We start from the raw sequence: 22,819 nt of genomic DNA on the forward strand, positions 1-22,819 counted from the left end.
AAGGAGGAGGTATGGTTCTTCCTTGCCTGAGAAATTATTTTTATGCCTCACAGATAACCCCTCTGTTATATTGGTGTAATAGGGAATATAAGGCTAGATGGAAGGAAATAGAATTTGGATTAGTTGACAGTTTTCCTCTTCAGGCCTCAATAGCTGACAAAGGATTGATGGCCCAGTTGGAAAAATTTAAAAACGCTTGGATAAATCTTACATTAAAAGTATGGCAGAAGGTGGTTAATTCATGTGGAATTAATAACATGTTAAAACTCTTTAGATGGTGTGCATATGATACCGAATTCCTTCCCAACAGAGGAGATAAAAGATTTGAGTTATGGATAAAGAAAGGTCTTACCTCTCATTTATAGATAAAAGAGTATTACAAAGTTTCCAAATCCTGCAGGACAAACATGGCCTAGAACATAATGACTTTTTTAGGTACCTTCAAGTACGAAACTATGTTAACCAGAGTTGTAGATATACAGACCTATCAACAGTAGAATTAGAATTTTTCAAGATTCTGAATTCGGCTTGCAGTTCAATACCTGGTAAATCAGTTTCTCGATTATATAATGCACTCTCCCATGCTAAAAATGTAAATACACTGTATATTAAAGAGAAGTGGGAGAAAGAAGCGGGGTTGGTACTTTTAGAGGAGGCTTGGGGGAAAATCTGCAGCTTTCAATGGTCCTCGACTAATTCTTTGACTTGGAGAGAACATTGTTGGAAAAACATTATAAGATACTTCAAGACCCCATATCAGGAAAAATATAAAGATACAAATGTGATGTGTTGGAGAAGGTGCGGCTCCAAGGAGGCAAATCATTTTCATATTTTTTGGGATTGCCCTAAATTAAGTCTATTTTGGGAAGGTATTCATAGAACATTAGTTAAGGGACTTAGGTCCCAGATACCTCTGAACTTTGAGACGCTCTATTTGGGGCATGTATTGTTTCTTGAACAGAAGGAAGATATAAAGTTGCTGCAGGCCCTCTTAGCGGCAAGTAAGAAATCAATCACTAGAAAATGGCTAAATCCAATACCACCTACATTAGAAGATTGGTACGAAATTATCTTGGAAATATTTAAAATGGAAAAGTTGACTTACTCCCTGAAAACTCAAAAAGAAAAATTTTATCAAATCTGGAATAAATGGATTAAATATATAACCCCAATGTGAGCAGACTTTAGATGACTCTCCTAATGATTTATACTGCTCTTCTCATCAACACAGTAATATTGCTAACGTAAGCACCCCTAGTCTAAATGTTTGTTTTTTTTGTTTTTTTTTGGAAAATAGAGAATTAACACAAGTAAAGGGAAAGATTTGGGAAAGGGATAAAAAAATGAAAAAATTAAGTTAGTAAGTACATAGGGATTGGATAATTATGTCTGCGGGCAGGAGCAAGCATGAACAAATTAGGATATAAACACCTACAATGGTTGATACATAGGCTTATATACAACATTTTGGACTAGTGGAAATGGTCCAGAAGGGTTATATGGAAACTATTATTACCATTTTTCTTAACAACTAATTTCATTACTTAGCCTAATAGGTTAGATTTACCACAGTACATAATTATCTATTTAAATGTTTAATTTCCTTTTATATCATCTCAATGTGTACTTAAGAATGTATAAATAAGTGTAGTTTTATACATATAAAAAAATGGAAAAGGTTATATGTGTGAAAAAAGTACATGATATTTGTGAATTCCTTATCCAAATAAAAATGAAATTAAAAAAAAAGAAATATTGACTGTTTATTCCTCTCTATAGATGCTGCCTGACTTGCTGAGTTCCTTCAGCATTTTGTGTGTGTGTGTTATTCATTTTTCCAGACATTAGAATCATAGAGTCATAGAACACTACAGCACAGAAACAGGGTCCTTTGGCCCTTCTATTCTGTGCTGAGTGATTAATCTGCCTAGTCCCATTGTCCTGCACTCAGACCATAGCCCTCCCATCAATGGATCTATCCAAAATTCTCTTTAATGTTGAAACTGAACCCGCATCCACATTTGCACTGCCAGCTCGTTCCACACTCCCATTACCCTCTGAGTGAAAGAGCTCCTCCTCATGTTAGACAATAGGGCATAGAAGCAAAATTAGGTCATTCAGACCATCGAGTCTGTGCCACCATTTCATCATGGCTGATTTATTGTCCCTTTCAACTCTCCTATCTTCTCCCCATAACCTTTAATGGCCTGATTAACCAAGAGCCTATCAACCTCTGCCTTGAATATACCCAATAACTTGGCCTGCACCGCTGTTTGTGGAAATGAATTCCACAGACTCACCACCATCTGTCTAAAGAATTTTTTCCTCATCTCTGTTCTAAATATCCTCAATTCTGAGGTTGGATCCTCTGGTCCTAGACTCTCCCACTGCAGGAAACATCCTCTCCACATCCACATCCACTCTATCAAGGCCTTTCAATTTTTGATAGATTTCAATGAGATCCCCTCCCCAGTGAGTACAGGCCCAGAGCTATCAAACGCTCCTCATAGGTTAACCCTTTCATTCCTGGGATTATTCTCATGAATCTCGGTAAGTTTAACATCGGTAGTAGGTAAGTTATTGGAGGGAGTACGAAGAGACAGAATCTACAAGCATTTGGATAGACAGGGACTTATTAGGGAGAGTCAACATGGCTTTGTGCGTGGTAGGTCATGTTTGACCAATCTATTGGAGTTTTTCGAGGAGGTTACCAGGAAAGTGGATGAAGGGAAGGCAGTGGATATTGTCTACATGGATTTCAGTAAGGCCTTTGACAAGGTCCCGCATGGGAGGTTAGTTAGGAAAATTCAGTCGCTAGGTATACGTGGAGAGGTAAATTGGATTAGACATTGGCTCAATGGGAGAAGCCAAAGAGTGGTAGGAGAGAATTGCTTCTCTGAGTGGAGGCCTGTGACTAGTGGTGTGCCACAGGGATCAGTGCTGGGTCCATTGTTATTTGTCATCTATATCAATGATCTGGATGATAATGTGGTAAACTGGATCAGCAAATTTGCTGATGATACAAAGATTGGAGGTGTAGTAGACAGTGAGGAAGTTTTTCAGAGCCTGCAGAGGGACTTGGACCAGCTGGAAAAATGGGCTGAAAAATGGCAGATGGAGTTTAATACAGACAAGTGTGAGGTATTGCACGTTGGAAGGACAAACCAAGGTAGAACATACAGGGTTAATGGTAAGGCACTGAGGAGTGCAGTGGAACAGAGGGATCTAGGAATACAGATACAAAATTCCCTAACAGTGGTGTCACAGGTAGATAGGGTCGTAAAGAGAGCTTTTGGTACATTGGCCTTTATTAATCAAAGTATTGAGTATAAGAACTGAAATGTTATGATGAGGTTGTATAAGGCATTGGTGAGGCTGAATCTGGAGTATTGTGTTCAGTTTTGGTCACCAAATTACAGGAAGGATATAAATAAGGTTGAAAGAGTGCAGAGAAGTTTACAAGGATGTTGCTGGGACTTGAGAAACTCAGTTACAGAGAAAGGTTGAATAGGTTAGGACTTTATTCCCTGGAGTGTAGAAGAATGAGGGGAGATTTGATAGAGGTATATAAAATTATGATGGGTATAGATAGAGTGAATGCAAGCAGGCTTTTTCCACTGAGGCAAGGGGAGAAAAAAACCAGAGGACATGGGTTAAGGGTGAGGGGGGAAAAATTTAAAGGGAACATTAGGTGGGGCTTCTTCACACAGAGAGTGGTGGGAGTATGGAATGAGCTGCCAGATGAGGTGGTAAATGCGGGTTCTTTTTTAACACTTAAGAATAAATTGGAGGACAGATACATGGATGGAAGGTGTATGGAGGGATATGGTCCGTGTGCAGGTCAGTGGGACTAGGCAGAAAATGGTTCGGCACAGCCAAGAATGGCCAAAAGGCCTGTTTCTGTGCTGTAGTTTCTATGGTTTCTATGGTATGGTTAACCTCCTCTGGACCCTCTCTTATGCCAGAATATCTTAGATAAAGTGTCCAAAACTGCTCACAATATTTCAAGAGTAGTCTGACCTGTCCCTTATAAAGCCTTAGCATTACATTCTTGTTTTTATATTCTCATTCTGTTGAAATGAATGCTGACATTCCATTTGCCTTCCTTATCGTCAATTCAGTGTGCAAGTTAACCTTTAGGGGATCCTGCACAAGAACTCAAGTCCCTTTGCACCTCTGATTTTTAAATTTTCTCCCTGTTTAGAAAATAGTCTACACCTTTATTCCTTCTGACAAAGTACATGACCTTATACCTCCCTACATTATATTCTACCTATCACTCCTTTGCCCATTCTCCCAATCTACCAGACACTCTGCTTCCCCGACACTGCCTGTCCCTTCCACCTATATTTGTATTGTCCACAAACTTGGCCACAAAGCTACCAGTTCCGCCATCCAAATCACTGACATATAATATGAAAAGAAGTGGTCACCGGCAGTCAACCAGAAAAGGCGCCTTTTATTCCCTCTCTTTGCCTCCTGCCAGTCAGCCAATTCTTTATCCATGCTAGAACCTTTCTTGTAATACCAAAGGTTCTCATCTTGTTAAGCAGCCTTATGTGCTGCACCTTGTCAAAGGCCTTCTGAAACATCCACTGATACTCCTTTATTTATCCTGCCTGTGATTTCCTCAAAGAATTCCAACAGATTTGTCAGACAAGATTTCCCCTTTAGAATACCATGCTGACTTTGGCCTATTTTATCACGTGCCTCCAGGTACCCCCAAAACCTCATCCTTATTAATGGACTTCAGCATCATCCCAACCACTGAAGCTGGGCTAACTCACGTCAAGTCAAGTCGCTTTTATTGTCATTTCAACCATAAGCTGCTGGTACAGTACACAGTAAAAACGAAACAACGTTCCTCCAGGACCATGGTGCTACATGAAGCAACACAAAACTACACTAGACTACGTGAAACAACACAAAACTACATTAGACTTCAGGCTTACATGGGACTACATAAAGTGCACAAAACAGTGCAAGACATTACAATAATTAATAAACAAGACAATAGGCACAGTAAAGAACAAATAACAATATAATAATAAATAATGTAAATGTAAGCAATGTTTTAGCAGGAATTGAGACAGAAATGAGCAAAAATTGCGAAGGGAATGGAGTGGTGTTCAGTTGAGTGTGTGTGTATAGGTTGGTGTCAGACTAGACTCTGGGAATTGAGCAGTCTAATGGCTTGGGGGAAGAAACTGTTACACAGTCTAGTCGCGAGAGCCCAAATGCTTCAGTACCTTTTGGCAGGTGGCAGGAGGGAGAAGAGTTTGTATGGGAGGTGCATGGGGTCCTTCACAATGCTGTTAGCTTTACGGATGCAGCGTGTGGTGTAAATGTCTGTAATGGCGGAAAGAGAGACCCCGATGATTCCTTCAGCTGACCTCACTATCCGCTGCAGGGTTTTGCGATCCAAGACGGTGCAATTTCCGAACCAGGCAGTAATGCGTTTGTAGTAACTAGACTATAGTTACCTTTCTTCTGCCTCATCCCCTTCTTAAAGAGTGGAGTGACATTTGCACATTTCCATTCCTCAGGAACAATTCCAGAATCTGGTGATTCTTGAATGCTTCTACAATCTCTTTAGCTACCCCTTAACATTCCACCTTTCCCCATTAATTCATGGCCTACATTGTGAGCAACAAATCTTGAATAGCGAAAGGAACAGTCATAATCATGATCTCCATTTTGTATCGGAACAGGTCAGTTGGAAATTAGTTTCTCTCTCTCAGCCTGACCTGTTGAATACTTCTGACATTCTATTATAAAGGCATATAGCACGGAAACAGGCCATTCAGCCAATTGATCCATGTTAACCAAGATTCCCATCTAAGCAAGTCCCATTTTGCCCATATTCCTAAACCTTTCCTGTTCATGTACCTGTCCAAGGGCATTTTAACTTTTGTAATGTACCCACCTCAACCACATCTTCTGGCAGCTCATTTCATATATAATCACCCTCTGGGTTCCTATTAGATCTCTTACCTTTAAACCTCTCTAGGTCTTGGTTCCTAGCCCTGGGAAAAAAGATAATGTGCACTGACCATGTTAACCATGAGGGGCATAATTCAGACAACTCTATGATATCGCTGCTTATTCTTCTGCACTCAGTGAATAAAGTCCCAGTCTGTTCAATCTCTCTCCATAACTCAGTCTTTCAGCAACATCCTTGTAAATATCCTCTGCAGTCTTTCTAGCTATTGACACCATACTATTCTCTTTTACTTCATATTTCTATTGACTGTGTCTCTTACAGATTGTATTTCCCTCTGCTCAGTTCCAATTCATCTCCCTTGATTTACTCATCCTCCATTCAGAACAGCTACGTATAACACATCTTCCACACTCATTCATCTGGCACCACTACTTGTGTCACTCCAATTCTCTCAGTCTCCACCCATTGCAGAAATCTCTCTCTCTCTCTCTGTTCTCTCCCCATCTGAAATATTAATGCTGTTTCGTCCACCAGCAACATTGCTCGATCTCCTGAGCATTTCATACACCTCCTGTTTTAGCCTGTTTGTAGCTTTTTTATGCTTTTCAATATTTCACTTGTCTTTTTCACTGTTCAATGGAGCCAATCATCCCTTTTTATCTCTGCGTGCCTTAATATATTTCTTCACCAGTAATAGCTGCAGAAGCGATAATTGTCTAAAACATGCCCTTTATAATTGGTAGACTAAAAGGACTTTCACTTCATCGATTGGATTTAACTGAACAGACCAGGAGTGAGGGGACATATCAGTGTTACATCTTAATAAAACCGCATTACGTCTTAATAAAAATCTACTACCAAATATCATTCACGTTCACCTACTTTTGAGCTCCAACAGCCAAGCTTTGTAACATGCAATGATTACACTGAATTCTGCATATTAATTAAACCCAGGGCATTAGTGTTCGGAGTTCAATTCCCATATCATCTGTAAGGAGTTCGTACATCCTACCTGTGGAATGTGTGGGTTTCCTCCAGGTGCTCCGATTTACTCCTACAGTCCAAAGACTAGTAGGTTAATCAGATATTGTAAATTGTTCCGTGATTAGGTTAGGGTTAAATCGGAGGCTGCTGGGGCAGCGCAGCTCCAAGGGCTTTTTCTGTGCTGTACTTCTAATAAAATAAATTAATTCAAGTGGACCTAATATTTATAATCTCATGGAGAAAACTGTGTACTTACGTCTTGACTGTCTGTCCCAAATCATATTTGTCTGTTACATCTGAAGGGTTGTTATAATCCTTTTTGTCACCAAGGGTTATGCAGCCAAAAGGCATCGCTGATGTTTGCCTTTGCCTGTGTTGGAAGCAAAACAAAGACGTTTGGTTAAAAAGTGTAGACCTACCAAGGTCCATGTAGATGTAGGGTGGCACTTCAGATTCACCATCTAGAGCAGGGGTGGCCAACCTTTTACATTCCATGCGCCAATTTTTTCATGCACGAGTTCTATACTAACATATTTTTACAAGAATTGAATGGGGGCACAAGAGTTGTATGGCGCATCTGAACTCGTGCATGAAAAAATTGACACATGGAATGTAAAAGGTTGGCCATCCCTGATCTAGAGAGAAGTATCAAGGCCATGCCAAGCCAGATCTTAACTTGGTGAATCAAGCATCCCAGAGCTGGAATGTGGCATCCAGCATCTTGGAGAGAAATTAGGTCAGGGAGATTTCCTACTGTCTGTGGTGGCCTGACTACATTTGTAATACTGTGATATTTATTTAGAGATACAGGTGTCCCCCGCTTTTCGAATGTTCACCCTACGACACCTCGCTGTTACAAAAGACCTACATTAGTTACCTGTTTTCGCTAACAGAAGGTGCTTTCACTGTTACGGAAAAAGGCAGCGTGCTCCCCGAGCAGCCAAGCTCCTCCCCTGGAATTGCATTCTAGCCGGCATTGCTTAAACATGTGCCTGTGAGCATCTGTGCTTTATGTCGATTTATTTTGAGCATGCGTTAGCAAGATGAGTTCTAAGGTATCAGAAGAGCCGAAAAGAGCTCGTAAGGGTGTTACACTTAGCGTAAAACTAGACATAATTAAGCGTTTCGATCGTGGTGAACGAAGTAAGGACAAAGTGGGTTTGGCTTGTGCAAGTTGATGAAAATGATGTTGAAGAGGTTTTGGCATCCCATGACTACGAACTAATAGATGAAGAGCTGATGCAATTGGAAGAGGAAAGGATAACAATTGAAACCGAGTGCAGTAGCGAACGGACTGAAAGCGAAGTCATCTAGGAACTGAACGTGAAGCAACTGCGTGAGATTTTCGCTGCAATGATTGCATGAAAGTACGACTTTAATTTTGAAAGGATACGTAGGTTTAGGGCATATTTGCAGGAGGGTTTGAGTGCTTAAAGAGAACTGTATGATAGATAAATGTGCAAGGCTAAGCAGTCAAGCATACTGTCATTTTTCAAGCCTTCTACATCAGCCACAGCAGACGATGAACCTCCACCTTCGACATCGAGGCAAGCAAACATAGAAGAAGATGACCTGCCTGCCCTGATGGAAACAGACGACGATGAGATGACACCCCAGTGTCCCACCACCCCAACCCCCGACGACTCAGCCTAACACACCATCATCAGTGTGCTCGCTGTCTTCTCAATTCCAGTAAGTGATACTACACTGTACATACATTATTTCTACTTTATATAGGCTGTGTATTTTTATGTGTTATTTGGTATAATTTGGCAGCTTCGTAGCTTAAAGGTTACTGGAGAGAATGTTTCTGCTGAGAGCGTTTGTGCCGAGTATTTCTGCCGAGAACGCTTGCATGAGGTTTTCGCTGCGCCAGACAGTGCTTCATTGATTGCAGAAAAGTATTTCTACTTTATATAGGCTGTGTATTTATCATATCATTCCTGCTTTTACTATATGTTACTGTTATTTTAGGTTTTATGTATTATTTGCATGATTTTGTAGGTTATTTTTTGTGTCTGGGAATGCTCAAGAATTTTTCCCATATTAATAAATGGTAATTGCTTCTTCACTTTACGACATTCCGGCTTACGAACCGTTTCATAGGAATGCTCTACCCTCGGATAATGGGGGAAACCTGTACAGCAGAGTAACAGGCCCAAAAAGCCTGAGCCACCCAATTAACTTATTATCCCATATGTTGCTGGAATGAGGGAGGAAAGAGAGGAATCCCACATGATCTTGGGGAGAATATACAAACTCCTTACAGACAGCGGTGGGATTGAACCCAGGTTGTTGGCTACGTAAGGTGTTACGCTAACCGCTACACTACTGTGCTGCCAATGCTACTGCGTTCCCTCTACTAAACCACCCACATATTGCCATGCCACCTTCACGCAACTGTGCTGCTGTCATGTTGCACATACTGGATGCATGGGTCGAACAGGAAATATTTTCTAATATAGGTGCCCAGTTTCATGGCTTGCAAAACTGAATCAGAATGAAAATCTCCATCAAATATACCAAGGAACCCAATTTGCTGACATGGTGATGTCAAGTGGCAATGGATGATTTGATGCCACAGTGTATTACGGCCTGAATATGGCACTGCTCAGTCCTACTGACCATTGTTGGTGCTGGTGTTAGCTGGGGGGTGGGGACTCCAACCCAACCTGAACTGCTTTTGATCCTCTCCACCCTCCCAGTTTTCAGCCAACAACGCTGATCACGTTTTTGCTCGTATTTTAGGCTGGCCTCCAGTTCGACCACCTAGAGCCAATCCCAACTCTACCTGACACCTCATCTCTTGTAAGAACAGTTACATTTTGGTGACGAGATTTTATTTACACTAGAGAGTGGTAGGTACCTGGAATTGGTGAAAGCAGATACAACAGTATTTGCATTTAAGAGGCTGTTAGATAGACACATGACCATCCAGAGGATGGAGGGATATGGATTATGTACAGCAAGATGTGAAATAGGTTAATTCAACATTGTGTTGTGCACAGGCCTGGTTTCACTAAATGTCCACTTTTACTGCGCTGACATTCCTCACGCAGTATTTCAGACTGGCCACGATTTCCTTCAGGAGATCTTCAAGTTTCAAAATTGTTTCAAGTAATTTCCTGTACACAAATGTAAGGAGAATGAAATAATTGTTACTCTGGATCCAATGCAGCGCAAAAACCCTCACACAAAAGATAAAGAACACAATAATAATACTAAAACACAGAATATATATAAATACATAAGATATCTTAAATCCATAGATTGAATATGTCCATAAGGTGATGCTAGGCTGCTTTCAGAAAAGCAGCGTCTATTATTAAGGACCTCCAGCACCCAGGGCATGCCCTTTTCTCACTGTTACCATCAGGCAGGAGGTACAGAAGCCTGAAGGCACACACTTAGCGATTCAAGAACAGCTTCTTCCCCTCTGCCATCTGATTCCTAAATGGACATTGAAGCTTTGGACACTACCTCACTTTTTTAAAAAAAATATACAGTATTTCTGTTTTTACATGTTTTTTAATAATCTATTCAGTATACGTAATTGATTTACTTGTTTATTTATTATTATTATGTTTTTTTTCTCTGCTAGATTATGTATTGTATTGAACTGCTGTTGCTAAGTTAAAAATTTCACGTCACATGCCGGTGATAATAAACCTGATTCTGGTTCTGATTCAAAGGTTATGGGAAGAAGGGTGGGGATTGGGGCTGAGGAGAGAAAAGAGAAGATCAGCTGTGATGGAATGGCAGAGCAGATTCAGTGAGTCAAATGGCCTAATTCTGCTCTGATGTCTTATAGTCTTACGGCGCCTACTGTGAATGCCTGCAAGTAATGACTTTCAGGATAGTAAATGGCGACATACTTGTACTTGGATAATCAACATATTTTGAACATTGAACTCTGAAGTGTAAACGGTAATTGATGGTCAGTGTGAACTAGTTTGCCCAAACAACCTGTCTCCTTGTTGGACTCTACAACTTTATTTCAAACACTGACAATATTGGAAATGCTCAGCTGGTCAGGCAGCATCTCTAGATGGAAGTTCATTTTAAGTTCAGATAAGCTGGGGAACATTGGACAGGACAAAGTGAATATCTCTAATAGGGGGAGGCCAGCATTGTCAGAATCAGAATCAATATCCATTTTATTGTCACTGTCATATATGATGTGAAATTTGTTGTTCTGCAGCAGCAGTATAATACAAAGACATAAAATTACTATAAATCACAAAATAGATAAATATTGCAGAAACAATTAATAATGGGGTAATGTTCATAGCTTCAGAAGTTCGTGGACAGTTCCAAGAACCCATGAACACTTCATAGTTGATATGAAGTGTTTCTCAGCACTTCATAAGTTCAGCTTCTATCCCTTCTAGATTGCTGTTGCTATCAAATTAGACAAAAGGGTTAGTTATGACAGCCATTTAGTTCACCAGCAGATTCTGGGGAACTATGAAGAAAACCGGAACACAGAAGAAATCCTCCTGATGTGTGAGCGAACTACATACAGATCATAACCATAGCTGGGATCGAACCTGAATCCCTGGAATTGTGAGGCAGCTCTAATTACTGCTGTACCATTGCACTGCTGTCCTCCTTCTGTGGGTTCTTTGAATTAATAAACAAACCATCACAGCTATCAATGTGATTTGTTATAATTAGAAATGCCTTGTAATAAATTGATTTTGTGTCAAAATATTACCCTGGTATATTGTACAAACAACACAAAGACATGCTGAATACCCAGAAGGAAATCAGAGGAGGTGTTAACAGATAGGGTACAATGCCTTCTTTTAAACTCCTGAGATAAATGATACAGCCTGCTGCTCCTTGCTGTGCATCATTTTCCATTTTTATGAAGAGTTCTACAATGGGAATTGTGTAACGTTATAAATCATACATGATGAATTACAATTTCACAGTTTGTATTACGTATTAATAACTTAAAATAGATAGGCTATCTTCATACTTTTGGGTTTTAGTTGGTGGATCATGTCAGATACCTTACATCTCATTTCCAAAGCCTAGTGGATCAGTGAATATTCCCCATGGGACGTTCTTAATCTTATTTTCGGACCTGTCTAAATATATGAAAACTCCCAATGAGTATTATTAAAAATTCAAGAAAAACCTCACATTTACGTAGAATCTTCAACAAGCTCAGGTTTTATCCGATTGTTGTAAAGCCACTGAGATGTCATAGAGTCACTTGGCCACTTGGCCCATCCTATCTGTACTGACTATCAAAGTCGAGTTTATTTTCACATGCACAAGTACACAAGGGCAATGAAAAACTTATCTGAAGCAACATTATGGGCATGAAAAACAACTTAAGCATAAGTTATGCAGGATCTCTTACAAGAAACAACTAAATTAGACCATAAACATAAGACAATAAGACATAGGTGCTGAATTATGCCACTCAGCTCATCATGGCTGATTCGTTATTCCTGTCAATCTCTTTCTCCTGCCTTCTTCCCATAACCAAGAACCTACCAACCTCTCTTACCGACTGTATCCGCTCAGGGGATCTCCCATCCACTGCTACCAACCTTATAGTTCCCACACTCCGCACTTCCCGTTTCTACCTCCTACCCAAGATCCACAAACCTGCCTGTCCTGGCCGACCTATTGTCTCAGCTTGCTCCTGCCCCACCGAACTCGTTTCTGCATACCTCGACACGGTTTTATCACCCCTTGTTCAATCCCTTCCGACCTATGTTCGTGACACTTCTCACGCTCTTAAACTTTTCGATGATTTTAAGTTCTCTGGCCCCCACCGCTTTATTTTCACCATGGATGTCCAGTCCTTATATACTTCCATCCACCATCAGGAAGGTCTCAAAGCTCTACACTTCTTTTTGGATTCCAGATCTAATCAGTTCCCCCCTACCACCACTCTGCTCCGTCTAGCGGAAGTAGTCCTTACTCTTAATAATTTCTCCTTTGGCTCCTCCCACTTCCTCCAAACTAATGGCGTAACTATGGGCACCCTTATGGGTCCTAGCTATGCCTGCCTTTTTGTTGGGTTTGTGGAACAATCTATGTTCTGTGCCTATTCCCCCACTTTTCCTTCGCTACATCGACGACTGCATTGGCGCTGCTTCCTGCACGCATGCAGAACTCGTTGACTTTATTAACTTTGCCTCCAACTTTCACCCTGCCCTCAAGTTTACCTGGTCCATTTCCGTCACCTCCTTCCCCTTTCTAGATATTTCTGTCTCTGTCTCTGGAGACAGCTTATCCACTGTTGTCTACTATAAGCCTACTGACTCTCACAGCTATCTGGACTATTCCTCTTCTCACCCTGTCTCTTGCAAAAACGCCATCCCCTTCTCGCAATTTCTCCGTCTCCGCCGCATCTGCTCTCAGGATGAGGCTTTTCATTCTAGGACGAGGGAGATGTCTTCCTTTTTTAAAGAAAGGGGCTTCCCTTCCTCCACTATCAACTCTGCTCTTAAACGCACCTTGCCCATTTCGCGTACATCTGCTCTCACTCCATCCTCCCGCCACCCCACTAGGAATAGGGTTCCCCTGGTCCTCACCTACCACCCCACCAGCCTCCGGGTCCAACATACTATTCTCCGTAACTTCCGCCACCTCCAACAGGATCCCACCCCTAAGCACGTCTTTCCCTCCCCCCTCTCTCTGCATTCCGCAGGGATCGCTCCCTACACAACTCCCTTGTCCATTCGTCCCCCCTATCCCTCCCCACTGATCTCCCTCCTGGCACTTATCCGTGTAAGCGGAACAAGTGCTACACATGCCCTTGCACTTTCTCCCTTACCACCATTCAGGACCCCAAACAGTCCTTCCAGGTGAGGCAACACTTCACCTGTGAGTCAACTGGGGTGACATACTGCGTCCGGTGCTCCCGATGTGGCCTTTTATATATTGGCGAGACCCGACACAGACTGGGAGACTGCTTTGCTGAACATCTACGCTCTGTCCGCCAGACAAAGCAGGATCTCCCAGTGGCCACACATTTTAATTCCACATCCCATTCCCATTCTGACATGTCTATCCACGGCCTCCTCTACTGTAAAGATGAAGCCACACTCAGGTTGGAGGAACAACACCTTATATTCCATCTGGGTAGCCTCCAACCTGATGGCATGAACATCGACTTCTCTAACTTCCGTTAAGGCCCCACCTCCCCCTCGTACCCCATCTGTTACTTATTTTTATGCACACATTCTTTCTCTCACTCTCCTTTTTCTCCCTCTGTCCCTCTGAATATACCTCTTGCCCATCCTCTGGGCCCCCCCCCCCATCTTTCTTCCCGGACCTCCTGTCCCATGATCCTCTCGTATCCCCTTTTGCCTATCACCTGTCCAGCTCTTGGCTCTATCCCTCCCCCTCCTGTCTTCTCCTATCATTTTGGATCTCCCCCTCCCCCTCCAACTTTCAAATCCCTTACTCACTCCTCCTTCAGTTAGTCCTGACGAAGAGTCTTGGCCTGAATCGTCAACTGCACCTCTTCCTACAGATGCTGCCTGGCCTGCTGCGTTCACCAGCAACTTTGATTTGTGTTGCTTGAATTTCCAGCATCTGCAGAATTCCTGTTGTTTACCTATCAACCTCTGCTTTAAATATACTGAATGACTTAGTCATCCGTGGCAATGAATTTCAGAGATCCACCAACCTCTGGCTAAAGAAATTCCTTCTCAATTCTCATCTAAATAGATGTCCCTCAATTCTGAGGCTTTGGCCTTTGGTCCTAAACTCACCCACTGTAGGAAATATCTTCTCCACATCCACTCTTTCTAAGCCTTTCAATATTTAATAGGTTTCAATGAGATCCCCTCCTCATTCTTCTAAACTCCAGTGAATACAGGCCCAGAGCTGTCAAATGGTTCTCATATATTAACCCTATCATTCCCAGAATCATTCTCATGAACGTCCTCTTGATCCCCTTCAATGCCAGCACATCTTTTCTTAGATAAGGGGACCAAAACTGCTCACAATACCCCAAATTCAGTCTGACCAATGCCTTATAAAGGCTCAGCATCACATACTTGCTCGTATATTCTAGTCCTTTTAAAATAATTGCTAACATTGCATTTACCTTCTTTACCACTGACTCAACCTATAAGCTAACCTTTAGGGAATCCTGACAAGGACTCCCAATTCCTTCTGCACCTCAGATTTTTGAATTGTCTCACTGTTTAGAAAATAGTTTACATCTTTATTCCTTCCAGCTAAAGGCATGACCGTATACTTCTCTACACTATATTCCATCTGCCGCTTAACCTATTCTCTTAATCCCTGCTTCATTATTCTTTATATATTTGAAAAAAATTATAGTATCCTCTTTTATATTATTGGCAAGCTTATCTTCGTATTTCATCTTTTCTCTCTGATCACTTTAGAATACTTCTTCACCTTTGGGATGTATCTATCCTGCACCTTCCAAATTTCCCCCAGAAACCCCAGTCATTGCTGTTCTGCTGTCATTCCTGATAGTGACCCCTTCCAATCAACTTTGGCCAGCTCCTCCCTCATGCTTTTGTAATTCCCTTTACTTCACTGTAATACTGATACATCTGACTTTATCTTCTCCTTTTCAAGCTGCAGAGTGAATTTCATTATATTATGATCCCTGTCTTCTAAGGGTTCCTTTACCTTAAACCCCCTATGCAAATCCAGTTCATTGCACAATACCCAATCCAAAATTGCCTTTCCCCTAGTGGGTTCAACCACAAGCTGCTGCAAAAAGCTACCTTGTACGTATTCTACAAATACCCTCTCTTGGGATCCAGCACCAACTTGATTGTTCCTATTTACCGACATATTGAAATCCCCTATGATTATCATTATATTGCCCTTAGTACAGCCTTTTTCTATCTCCCATTGTAATTGATATCCCACATCCTGGCTACTATTTGGAAGCTATATGTGACTTCCATCAGGGTCTTTTTACCCTTGCAATCTCTGAACTCTACCCACATCTTCTGATAGTGATAATTCAGAGGATGGGGTTGTTGGTTTACAAGCAGAGGCAGTGTGCAGTGAGACTGTCAGGCAGGTGACACGATACAATTGCAGTCAGTAGGCTGAGTTGCAGTATAAAAGGGAGACAAAATCGGAAAGGGCACTGAATAATGTAGGCAATATACGGAATAGAATAGATGGTTTTGTAGCGCAGTTACAGATTGGCATGTATGATGTGGTGGGCTTCACTGAGTAATGACTGAAAGAAGATTATAGTTAGGAACATTATAAAAAAGGATAGAGAAAGGACAGAGGGGGTGGTGTGGCTCTGTTGGTAAAAAATGAAATCCAATCTTTAGAAAGAGGTGACATAGGATTGGAAGATGTAGAATACTTGTGAGCAGAATTGAGTAGAATTAAGAAAAAGCAAGGGTAAAAGGACCCTGATGGGAGTTACGTATAGGCATCTGAACAGTAGCCAGGCTACAAATTATAACAGGAGAGAGAAATGGCAGAATAGAGGGATGTCCATTTAGAATAGAGAGGAGGAAGAATTTCTTTAGCTAAAGTGTTGTGAATCTGTGGAACTCATTGCCAAAGCTGGCTGTGGGGGCCAGATTATTGGGTGGAGGTTTATAGGTTCTTGATTAGTTTGGGCATGAAGGGATGTGGTGAGAAGGCAGAAGATGAGAAGATGAATTGGATCATCCATGATGAAATGGTGGAGCAGACTTGATGGGCCAAATGGCCTAATTCTGCTTCTATGTCTTATGGTCCTAATGTTCTCTGATCCCATGTCACCTAATAGGATCAAAGAAAAGTCCATTTTAGTACAAAGTTTAGTGAATTTATGAATCAGGTTATTGTTATTGTGTAACAAAATACCACACACAAAAATAAAATAAATTACTAATGGATAGTCCAGGCGAAACAAGAAGTGAGATGCCGTAAGAACTCTGCTGGTCAAGCAACATCTGTGGGAGGAGAAACCAGTCAACATTTTGGCTTAGTATCCCTATTTCAGAACTGGGTGGGGGGAAGAGAGTGGAGTGGCTGCAGTTTTCATTTTTGTTTCAGGTTCCCATAACTGTAGTTTAATCCATTTTCCTTGATAGTCCAGGCAATGGCCAGGGTATGTTGAAAGCTTGTCCTGATGAAGGGTCTCAGCCTGAAATGTTGGCTTTTTATTCCTCTTCATAGATCTTGCCTGACCAGCTGAATTCCTCCAGCATTTAATGTGTGTTGTTTTGGATTTCCAGCATCTGTAGAACCTCTTTGTGTTTATGATGAAAATTTGGCTGACTTTCAACTGCCAACAGATCTTGCTGCTTTTACAAGAACAACAGCACCATAGCTCCAAAACAACATCTCCAAAGCTCCAGCACTCAATCAGTGTAATATTGAGGAGTGTTGTATGAAGCACATTATCTGACTTAATTACACTCAAACCATGTGGAAAGATATTTTGAAGATCCGTCTTAAGGATCTGAGCATAATTAGCATGGCCTGCATTTATTGCCAGACCTAACTGGACTTACATATGCTGTGATAAGCCCCCTATTTAAACTACTGCAGTCCTTATAGTGAAGGGACTCCCACAGTGCTGAAGGGGAGGCTGTTACAGGATATAGAACCAGTGACATTGAAGTACCAGTGTTATATGATATTTCTAAGCCTGGACAGTGTGCGACTTAGAGCTAAACCTATACACTACAATTTTCATTACCTGAGGATAATCCCAAAGCACTTCACAGTCAATGGAACACTTTTGAAAGTGATTGCCCTTGCACTGTTGCACTGTTGGAAATGCAGACCAAGCTTCCAGAGACAGCAATGTGATCTGTGACTGATAGGACACCAGGATGCTACCCTTTTTGAAATGGGGAATTTTTATATCTGTACATTCAGACATTTCACAGATACTCACACAAGTTCCTCAGTGTGAACTTATTCTGTCCTGGTCCAATGACATTGAAGTCACAGCCAAGATAGCCTCTAATTGCTCAGGAGGCTAAAGATATTCTGGATGTCCACATTGATGCTTTCCCACAGTACTGTAGCAGTTAGCACAACACATTTACAGCCTGGGACATCACAGAGTTTGGAATTCTATCCCAGAGCCTTCCATAAGGAGTTTCTATATGTCCCCCACATGGAACGTTAGGCTTCCAGGTACCCCAGATTCCTCCCATGGTCGAAAAACATAGTAGGTAGATGTAAATTGCCCTGTGATTAGGTTAGGGTTAAATTTTAATTTTAAATTTACCAAATTGGTAAAGGTGCTGAGGAAGAGGATTTCTTGGAATGTATGCGGGATGGTTTTTTGAACCAACATGTCGAGGAACCAACTAGAGAGCAGGCTATTCTAGACTGGGTTTTGAGCAATGAGGAAGGGTTAATTAGCAATATTGTTGTGAGAGGCCCCTTGGGTAAGAGTGACCATAATATGGTGGAATTCTTCATTAAGATGGAGAGTGACATAGTTAATTCAGAAACAAAGGTTCTGAACTTAAAGAGGGGTAACTTTGAAGGTATGAGTCGTGAATTAGCTAAGATAGACTGGCAAATGACACAAAGGGTTGACGGTGGATATGCAATGGCAAGCATTTAAAGATTGCATGGATGAACTACAACAATTGTTCATCCCAATTTGGCAAAAGAATAAATCAAGGAAGGTAGTGCACCCATGGCTGACAAGAGAAATTAGAGATAGTATCAATTCCAAAGAAGAAGCATACAAATTAGCCAGAAAAAGTGGCTCACCTGAGGATTGGGAGAAATTCAGAGTTCAGCAGAAGAGGACAAAGGGCTTAATTAGGAAGAGGAAAAACGATTATGAGAGAAAACTGGCAGGGAACATAAAAACTGACTGTAAAAGCTTTTATAGATATGTAAAAAGGAAAAGACTGGTAAAGACAAATGTAGGTCCCCTACAGACAGAAACAGGTGAATTGATTATGGGGAGCAAGGACATTGCAGACCAATTGAATAATTACTTTGGTTCTGTCTTCACTAAGGAGAACATAAATAATCTTCCAGAAATAGCAGGGGACAGAGGGTCCAGTGAGATGGAGGAACTGAGCGAAATACATGTTAGTAGGGAAGTGGTGTTAGGTAAATTGAAGGGATTAAAGGCAGATAAATCCCCAGGGCCAGATGGTCTGCATCCCAGAGTGCTTAAAGAAGTAGCCCAAGAAATAGTGGATGCATTAGTGATAATTTTTCAAAACTCGTTAGATTCTGGACTAGTTCCTGAGGATTGGAGGGTGGCTAATGTAACCCCACTTTTTAAAAAAGGAGGGAGAGAGAAACCGGGGAATTATAGACCAGTTAGCCTAACGTCGGTGGTGGGGAAACTGCTGGAGTCAGTTATCAAAGATGTGATAACAGCACATTTGGAAAGCGGTGAAATCATCGGACAAAGTCAGCATGGATTTGTGAAAGGAAAGTCATGTCTGACGAATCTCATAGAATTTTTTGAGGATGTGACTAGTAGAGTAGATAGGGGAGAACCAGTCGATGTGGTATATTTGGATTTTCAAAAGGCTTTTGACAAGGTCCCACACAGGAGATTAGTGTGCAAACTTACAGCACACGGTATTGGGGGTAAGGTATTGATGTGGATAGAGAATTGGTTAGCAGACAGGAAGCAAAGAGTGGGAATAAACGGGACCTTTTCAGAATGGCAGGCAGTGACTAGTGGGGTACCGCAAGGCTCAGCGCTGGGACCCCAGTTGTTTACAATATATATTAATGACTTGGATGAGGGAATTAAATGCAGCATCTCCAAGTTTGCAGATGACACGAAGCTGGGCAGCAGTGTTAGCTGTGAGGAGGATGCTAAGAGGATGCAGGGTGACTTGGATAGGTTGGGTGAGTGGGCAAATTCATGGCAGATGCAATTTAATGTGGATAAATGTGAAGTTATCCACTTTGGTGGCAAAAATAGGAAAACAGATTATTATCTGAATGGTGACTGATTAGGAAAAGGGGAGGTGCAACGAGACCTGGGTGTCATTATACACCAGTCATTGAAAGTGGGCATGCAGATACAGCAGGCGGTGAAAAAGGCGAATGGTATGCTGGCATTTATAGCGAGAGGATTCGAGTACAGGAGCAGGGAGGTACTACTGCAGTTGTACAAGGCCTTGGTGAGACCACACCTGGAGTATTGTGTGCAGTTTTGGTCCCCTAATCTGAGGAAAGACATCCTTGCCATAGAGGGAGTACAAAGAAGGTTCACCAGATTGATTCCTGGGATGGCAGGACTTTCATATGAAGAAAGACTGGATGAACTAGGCTTGTACTCGTTGGAATTTAGAAGATTGAGGGGGGATCTGATTGAAACGTATAAAATCCTAAAGGGATTGGACAGGCTAGATGCAGGAAGATTGTTCCCGATGTTGGGGAAGTCCAGAACGAGGGGTCACAGTTTGAGGATAAAGGGGAAGCCTTTTAGGACTGAGATTAGGAAAAACTTCTTCACACAGAGAGTGGTGAACCTGTGGAATTCTCTGCCACAGGAAACAGTTGAGGCCGGTTCATTGGCTATATTTAAGAGGGAGTTAGATATGGCCCTTGTGGCTACGGGGATCAGAGGGTATGGAGGGAAGGCTGGTGCAGGGTTCTGAGTTGGATGATCAGCCATGATCATAATAAATGGCGGTGCAGGCTTGAAGGGCCGAATGGCCTACTCCTGTACCTATTTTCTATGTTTCTATGTAAATGGTGGTTGTCAGGGGTTGCTGGGCCTATCTTGCACAGTATTGCTAAGTAAGTAAATAAATAAAGCTTTCATCATTACACCACAGGCAGCATGCTGTCTGGATTCATGATGTCTTGGAATGGCAACTGATCTGTACGTGACCAAAAAAGACTGCAGAGTGTTGTGGACACAGCCAGGCATATCACAAAAATGTTCTCGATGGACTCCGTCTACATTTCTTGCTGTCTCAATAAAGCATCCAGTATAATCAAAGATCCCATTCATCCCGGATATTCTTTCTCTCCTCTCTCCAATCCGGCAGAAGATACAAAACCTACCACCAAGCCTAAGGACAGCTTCTACCCTAATGCTATTAGACTCTTGAATGGATCTCTTATAGGATAAGATGGACTCTAAACCTCACAATCTACCTCATTATGATCCTGCACTTTCTCGTTAACCTGCACTGCACTTTTATATTACCTTTTTCACTTTATTCTACATTGTTCTTGTTTTATCTTATTTTACCTCAATGTACTATGTAATGAATTGTTCTGTATGAGCAGTAGAAAGGACAAGCTTTTCTCTGTATCTTGCAACACTTTCCAATAATAAACCAATGCCAATGCCATTTCAGTTGAATGGTTCACCTGAAGGATGGCAACTCTCACAGCGTAGCACTACCTGTGTAGATTTTTCACTGAAGTCTGCTGTGGGAGTTGAGCTAGCAACCTTTCCACTCTGAGGTGAGAGAACTTGCATCTACTGAAAATCTCAGCTTTCCATTAACAATCTTTCGAAAACATGGTTCAATCAGTTCCTACCAGATACAATGGCAAAATAGGTGGCATTGTAGCATGATGGTTAGTGCAATGCTATTTCAGCTCAAAGTGTTGGAGTTTGGAGTTAAGTCCCGGCATCCCCCAGAAGGAGTCTGCACATCCTCCCTGTGCAGTGCATGGGTTCTCTCCGAGTGCTCCTGTTTCCTTCCGCAGTCCAAAGACATACTGGTTAATTGGTCATTGTAAATTGTCCTGTGATTAGGCTAGGGTTAAATTAGGGTTTGTTGGGCGGGGGGGGGGCATGCAGTGCCAGGTGGCATGGCTTGAAGGGCGGCATAGAGCTCAAACTCAAGGCGCATTTAAGAGCCTGCTGATGGTTTTATTTATTTATTTAGAGATACGGCACGGAACAGGCCCTTTCAGCCCTTCAAGCCACAACGCCCAGCAAACTCCAACAACTCAAATTTAATGCTAACCCAATCACAAGACAATTTACAATGACCAATTGACCTATCGCAAAGACTAAAGTCTGTGGACTGTGGGAGAAAACCTGTGTATTCCATGAGGTGTTCATGAAGAACATTGGGATTGAACTCCAAACTTTGACACTCCGAGCTGTAATAGCATCACGCTAACAACTACATTACCATGGTGCTCACAGCATCGAGCTTTGAAATTGCTTTTCCTATTCAGCATACAAGAGGAGAATGGATTATTTCTCACCTTCGTTGCCCAGCTGACATCCTGTTACAATTAAGGAGTCATACAGTGAGAAAGCACTTCCTTTTGCCTATCAAGTCCGCATTGACCATCAGACATCCACCTGCACTAATCCTGAATTTTATTCACCCCACATTCTCAAAAACTTTCCCAATTCTATCCCTCACCTGCACACTAGGGGCAATTTACAATGGGTAATTAACATTCCAAACTGCACAGCTCTGGAATATGTCAGGAAACAGGAACAACAGGATTAAACCCACACAGTTAGAGATGGAAGTTAGTTATTGAACCTGGGTCACTGGAGCTATTTGACATCAGCTTTACCGACAGTGTTGTTCCACGAAGGAAAGATATTTCAAATTTTCTAATTATATAGAAGTTCATTTGGCCCATTGAGTCAATGCTGGCCCTCAGAGCAATCGCATTTTCCCACTTATTTCTCTGTAACCTGTCCGCTCTCACAAGCCCATCAACTCCACCCTGATTCTCCCATCACCAACCTGGTGGGCAGCAGCAGTAATAACTGTGTCACAGAGCTGCCCAAACTATCATCTAAACAACACTAAATATCATTGATGTACAAATAGCAGTTTGTCATTTCAAAGGTCATTTGATTTTTGATAGGTTCACCAGTATTGGCTCAAAGTTTTGAGCTGATTTGTTCAATACAGCTAAAATATGTCAAGCCAACAAGTGTTAGACATGTACTGTATTTTTGCATGATGCTACCTT

The 22,819-nt window shown here is 41.7% G+C and overlaps 1 protein-coding gene across 4 annotated transcripts in view; it reads right to left on the bottom strand.

Moving 5' to 3' along the window:
* The window catches only part of LOC140211208 (caM kinase-like vesicle-associated protein), a 232,373-nt gene that overhangs the window by 123,909 nt on the left and 85,645 nt on the right, over nucleotides 1–22,819 (bottom strand). For 3 of the 4 annotated variants that reach the window (XM_072280808.1, XM_072280807.1, XM_072280810.1), the window contains exons 1-2: nucleotides 9,795–9,910; nucleotides 7,185–7,298 (exon numbers count right to left, since the gene is read on the bottom strand). In XM_072280808.1, coding sequence (XP_072136909.1) covers nucleotides 7,185–7,298; nucleotides 9,795–9,862 — 182 coding nt within the window. In that variant the 5' untranslated portion in view covers nucleotides 9,863–9,910. Of the gene's footprint in view, nucleotides 1–7,184; nucleotides 7,299–9,794; nucleotides 9,911–22,819 lie in introns of those variants that run through there. The other variant, XM_072280809.1, reaches the window with a different exon arrangement.

Source organism: Mobula birostris, chromosome 16 (genome assembly GCF_030028105.1).
Source record: "Mobula birostris isolate sMobBir1 chromosome 16, sMobBir1.hap1, whole genome shotgun sequence".
NCBI classification, from domain to species: Eukaryota; Metazoa; Chordata; class Chondrichthyes; order Myliobatiformes; family Myliobatidae; genus Mobula; species Mobula birostris.